This window comes from Diaphorina citri, unplaced genomic scaffold, assembly GCF_000475195.1.
Source record: "Diaphorina citri unplaced genomic scaffold, Diaci psyllid genome assembly version 1.1 scaffold481, whole genome shotgun sequence".
In the NCBI taxonomy this organism is placed as follows: Eukaryota; Metazoa; Arthropoda; class Insecta; order Hemiptera; family Psyllidae; genus Diaphorina; species Diaphorina citri.
The window spans coordinates 1-6,264 of record NW_007377916.1 but is presented as its reverse complement, the minus strand read 5'-3'; the positions used below and the strand labels follow the sequence as shown (position 1 = coordinate 6,264).

Here is a 6,264-nt window from a genome sequence, read left to right as displayed (position 1 = left end):
CATCCCACTAGGGTAAGGTAAGGGCTTAAGTCCTCCACTTGCACATGGAAATGACTGCGCCGCATTTTTTGTTAATTTTTTGTAATTTTTCGGATTTACAACATTCACACATCCTGGGGGGATGAAAGGTTAACACGAAAAGAATGAGGAAACATTCGCTGCAGGCAAAAAAAATTGGTGATGTATAATTATAGAAACTAAGAATTTTAGGACCGGCCGCAGGCGAAAATTTTGGTTTCATTCAAATTATTGTAAAAAAAAAGAGTCTGAAAAAAATCGCGGCTTAGCCTGAGATCGATCCCATAACTGCGAATATCGCGAACGAACCGCGGATACCGCGCAACAACCGCGGATACCGCGAACAAAGGCGCGGGATACCACGAAACAAACGGCGGATACCGCGAACCAAACCGCGGATAACCGCGAACCAACCGCGGATACCGCGAACAGAACCCGCGGATACCGCAACAAACCCGCGGGATTACGCGGAAAAAAACCGGGATACCGCGGGCGCGGAAAAAACACAGAGACGCGGGGATACCGCAAGGAGAAAAACCGGCGGATACCGCGAACAAACCGCGAACTAACCGCGAACAAACCCGCGGATCCGAGAACAAACCGCGAATACGCGAAAAACAAACCGCGAATACGCGGACAAAACCGCGGTTTTACCGCGAACAACCGCGGATACCGCGAACAAACCCGCGAATACCGCGAACAACCGCAGAATACCGCGAAGCCACCGGTGAATTACCACGAGCAGAACCGCGAATAGGTGGACTTATTACAGAAGAATCGATGAGGACCTTCCACTTATGAAAATGGAGGGGAAATGAGTAAATTAAGTCCGAACTTCAAACCTATGGTCAAAATGTAGGAGAATCCTCCCCTCAATCCCCTACATTTCCCCTGACCCCCTACATGGTTTTTGGTAGTAGGGGGTCAAGGGGAGGTTTCTTCAGACCTAGATTTTTGTCAGAGCTCATTCTCTCTTCTGCTTTCAGACTGGAAGGTTCTCTCTGCTCCCTCTCTCCTCTCTGTGATATCTCCAAATATTTCAACATGATTTTTTTTTTCAACAAGAGTTTCCATTAAAGTATTTAAGATGACCAAGGAGTCTTTCCTATGTAACTTTTCACGAGAAATCAATCGGTGTACATGTAAGGGTTCTAGGAATGATGGTTCACGAAATTTGCGCTTGTAACAAGCCACAAGAAATTTCGAAAGTTATATTCACTTTTTTTTACACCAATAATTTACGACATACAGCCTGATTTCCTCGAATTTGCCATCAAATTCATATTTTTCAAGTGGTCAAAATATAAAAAAAAATAATAATACCTAATAATAATAATAAAGATAAATTCCATGCCTCGGCCGGACTGAACCCGCGCCTTCCTGCTTACCAGACGAGCGTCTTGTCCACTCCGCCACCGAGGCACCTACCTGCTGGTTCCACAGAGAACACCGGCAGACTGAAAGCAGGCAAGTTGATATCGTAACAGCTGCCATTCCCCGTGTTATCTTTCTTCTCGCTCTCTGAACTGCTGCTTTCGCCCCCTCCTACAGCCGGCCCTGATTTAGATTTGTCACTCGAACTATCTGCCCGCTGTCGCTTTCTATTCCCAGGCGTGGAATGACGAATCTATGAATAACACGGGAGAGGGTGTAATGGTTTAAATCAAATCGAGTTTTTACTAATTTTACCGTAGTGGTTTATTAAGGATGGGTATACCATTTGTTAACTACTTATTTAATGAGAGAATTGTTCTGAAAAACCAATAAATGGAAACTTATAAATAAATAAATTAACTCTGTGAATAACACAAGGGGGTGAAATGGTTCAAATCAAATCGAGTTTTTACTGTAGTGGATTATTAACTCTGTAAATAAAAAGTCCACACTGAGGCTTAGGTGTAGGGGCAAACGGCCCTAAAGGTCGGGTTAAGCTTGTACAAATCTACGACGCTTTTACTGTGGTAATGTAAAAATAAAGTGATGATTTGTTTAAATTGAACACAGCTCCTATAAGTGTCCACCTCCAAATGACGATAACGATTTCATTTGCCTTTTTTTCTACTAGTTTTCTTTGTTCTAGTTTTTCAAAGTATCATGAAAACTCAAAAGCCCAATCATTTTCTTCTTTGTACTCTGGCAATGCCGTCACTAATTGCTAATTAATTAGAGTAGCTACTCAGTTGTAGACACGAGTCTAAGTGGATCCCAAACTCCAAAAGCCGAAAAAGAGCCGAAAAATCTTCGACTCTGCCGAGGATCGAACCCAGAACCTCAGCCCCGGTTGCTTCTTCTATTTACCTGGTTTAGAAGACCTAGAATAGTAGACACTAGGGCGGGGGATCCAAACTTCTTCTCATGATTAAGAAGACTGAATGCACTGTGCGAACTAGTGCTGGCTTCATTACGCTTCACACTGGGCAGGGATATGGTCGCATCTGACTGAGGGGCAACACACAGGGTGCCTTTGGTCTGAAACAAAAAAATCGAGATGAAAACACCATTGTAAAAGAAATAAAAATACAAATAAAAGAAGAAGGTAGCCAAAATTGCAGCAAAATGATTTTTTTTTAAAGAAGTTTGACAAAGGGAACTGTAACTGCTATGGTCTTATCGTTCCGAAATCGAAGAGAGAAGGAAGACAGGATAGGAGAAAGCCAGCCGTTCCGAGGACGAATATTATCCCATCAGGATAAAATCCGCACCGGGCGGGAATCGAACCCGCGGCCTAGCGCTTACAAGGCAGAGGCACTACCAACTAAGCTAACTAGGCTGGCGCAGCAAAATGAGTGAGGTCATAAAGTCTAATATAAGATCTTAGCTGTTGAATAGCTTGTAGCTCAAGTGTTAAGTGATTTGATAGAGCAGGAAACCGGGAAATATAACAATGGAGGTCTTCTCTCGAAATCGAAGACAGATGGACAGGATAGGAGAAAGCTAGCCGTGCAGAGAACGAACCTTACTGGTTTAGGATAAAGTTCGTCCCGGGCAGGAATCGAACCCGCGACCTAGCGCTTCTCTTCTTCTCCTCCAATCGGCTATTCGACATTTTTACAATGATCTTCGAAAAACAACACCAAAGGCGTCCTACCTTCCGAGCTAAGTAAGCTGGGAAGAGATCTTTTTAATTATTTTACCCGTTTCCATTTCTGCAAATGCCTAGTAAGGTAACCTTAGAATAAAAGTTCGCCCGGGCGGGAAACGAACCCGCGACCTAGGTCTTACAAGACGGACTTTTACCTGTTTCCATTTGATTTTCTGCAAATAATTAAGCAGGGTGGCCAGTTTGGTATGGTTAGTGACTGTGGTTCTAACGCGAGGATTCATAGACATGGCTTGTACTGTATGCCAGGTGGCTTTGTCTTTAGGTCGTAACTCCACTATGATGCGACTGGGGATCTTGTCTTCCTCAGAGTCTGAAATGAGACATGTATAATGAGACAAGTTGTTTTTTTTTATGAAAAAATTAGACATACGTGAATGAAGGCAATCATTGGGTAGAAGAGCTCACTGTGAGAAACCTACTATTAGACTAAAAAAATACACACAACATGGGATACGGGTATATTTTGTGAAAAGAAAGGCACACTCGGCCATTTTGTATTGATACGCGCTGCCCAATACAATTTTGTATCAATGAAAAACATTGGACTTCCGATCCATGAAAAGAATCTTTTCTTTTCGATGGATTTTATACTTTGTTATTGAAAACAATTTGAATTGTTTCTCTTTCAAATTCAAAAGTAAACTTAATGACGCTAAGTTAGATAACAGGGAAAAACTAATCCTTTCTCTAATACCAAAAAACCGCTCACCCATAACCTGGTTGACCTTCCTCATGGCACGACAGTTCGGGGTTCGAATCCGCAGACTTTTGCCCTTGATTCGGATCTGAGTGATACCCCCGTATATCAGCTCATTCAGCTTGATACAATTCTTCACCGTGATGACACCACACTTCTTCCGCATTTCACCAAAGTTGATGAGCCCGTACAGCTCTTGTGTCAGTTTTTGTACTCCTGGAAATAGTGAGAGGGAATAATTTAGAGGCTGATTTCATAGTTTAGTTTAAAAATCAGACTTCTAGAAACTATTAGTAGCTGATAGAGTGATAGATCAGATTTTTTTTATATATATATATAATTTGGTCTGAGAGCTAAGAGATTAAATCTATAAATTCACTAGTATTTAATTCTAGTGAAATTGGGCCTTCTAGTGAAGTAAAGAACAATATTTAGACATCAAAATATACATGGTTTTAGAGACAGAACCTATCGACACATCACATTCTTGACCATGAAATCAACCATACCTTCAGGGAAGTTCAAGTGTTTGGCAATCTTATGCCACGTCCTATAGTAAAAGCATCTGACTTGAGCTCTGGTTTTAGAGCAGTGCTCTGCCCCCACAACACCTTTCTTCTTCACTTTAGCCATCATGTACTTTGCAATGGCATCAAAATCTTTGCCATACTCATTGAGTGCCTCGAAGAATGTGTTCTTGTCATCTGTGGACCAGAGCTCATGGGCTCGTCTTTTGAGAGGTTTCTCTGGCTCAGGAGGTTTTTTCTCTTCAGTGTTATCTGGAAGGGGGGAAAAACATGAGTAAAAAAATAGGTACTAATAATAAAAGAAAACATTAGGGGAGAGGAAAGCTCAAACAGGGGAAAGGAAAGTAGACATATTGGCTGACCATCAATATGTGTGGTAACCTGTTGCATTAGAATGCAAAAAAAGTTGGATAGAGTGGGTCAGCAACAGGTCAGTACATGAAGAAACCAGCAGCTAAGCACCTAAATGATAATTAAAGGTTGTCCCAAATGTCCCAATAAGAACGCAAGATTTGATGGTTCTCCCATGCAAAGTTGGATAGAGTGGGTCAGCAACAGGTCAGTAAATCTTAATGAAGAAACCAGCAGCTAAGCACCTACATGATAATTAAAGGTTGTCCCAAATGTCCCAATAAGAACGCAAGATTTGATTGTTTAATAAAGCATGGTTCTCCATGGAAAAAAATGGACTTCTTAGATGATTTGAGAAGTAAACATTCTGAAATTTTGTAGGTCTTCCTAATCATTATACTTTTATCCCCGATTTCGTGTCGGAACGAACCCGTATAGCCCGAACAAGCAACTTAGTCCCGAGCTCATATGTGAAAATTGATACCTATTATTCAGAGAAAAGACGCTCCAACGGGTAGGTTGGAAAGAGATAATCCACCTAAACTCTACATTTTCATACAGCTTTTTTTCCCAGCTTTCTAACCATTATACTTTCATCCCCGATTTCGTGTCGGAACGAACCCGTATAGCCCGAACCGATAGCACTCCCAACTTTGATGGTACATTCGTTCTCTTTTGACAAAATTTTTGATGACAAATTTTAAACAATCAGGCTGTATCTCGTTGATGCAGCGTTCAATTTCACCTTTCAATGCTTCAGTGGGTGTGGGTTTGTTGGTGTAAACATGTGACTTTATATAGGTACCCCCACAGAAAAAAATCTGGGGGAAGGGGGGGGGGGTAAAATTACATTATCATTATTGAGGCCATTTCTCATCACCAAAACGGAAAATGACACAATTTCGACTAGGAAAATGCTTGCACAAAAGTGATAATTTGTTGATTTTATTATGCGTTGTTGAACCATTTTAGACTCCATGATGACTAATTTTGATATGTTTACAATCAATCTGTCAAAGATTGGGCAAGATAAAACAAGTAAAATTACATTAAATCGAGGCCATTTCTCGTCACCACAAAACAAAAAATGACACGATTTCGACCAGGAGAATGCACGCGCAAAAGTGATAATTTGTCGATTTTATTATGCTAACGCGTTGTTGAACCGTTTTAGACTCCATGACGACTAATTTTGATATGTTTACAATCAATATGTCGAAGATTGGGCAAGATAAAATAACGCATAAAAAAGTTATGACCCTTTCAAATCTTGCATTCTTATTGGGACACCCTTTATTTCATTCATAGGAAGTGGAAAATCTCTCTGATACCTAACTTTTAAATCGCCTAATAATACCTACAAAAATTAATATAAGAATGAATAAAGACACAATGCTTGGAATAATGAGATAACTGTGACGTCACAAGTAACACTGGCCTAGACTGTCCCATATCAGATGTCACAAGTAACACTGGCCTAGACTGTCCCGTATCAGATGTCACAAGTAACACTGGCCTAGACTGTCCCATATCAGATGTCACAAGTAACACTGGCCTAGACTGTCCCA

At 41.0% G+C, this 6,264-nt stretch overlaps 1 protein-coding gene across 1 annotated transcript; it reads right to left on the bottom strand.

The window, feature by feature from the left end:
- Window positions 1–1,387: 1,387 nt before the first annotated feature.
- On the bottom strand, window positions 1,388–4,597 carry LOC103509277 (protein cramped-like; the record flags this gene model as incomplete). The annotated part of the gene is made up of 5 exons (XM_008473874.2): window positions 1,388–1,645; window positions 2,317–2,487; window positions 3,256–3,431; window positions 3,831–4,034; window positions 4,328–4,597. Coding segments are annotated over 5 exons (1,064 nt in total), but the record flags the coding sequence as incomplete, so codon positions are not given.
- Between the last annotated feature and the right edge of the window lie 1,667 nt (window positions 4,598–6,264).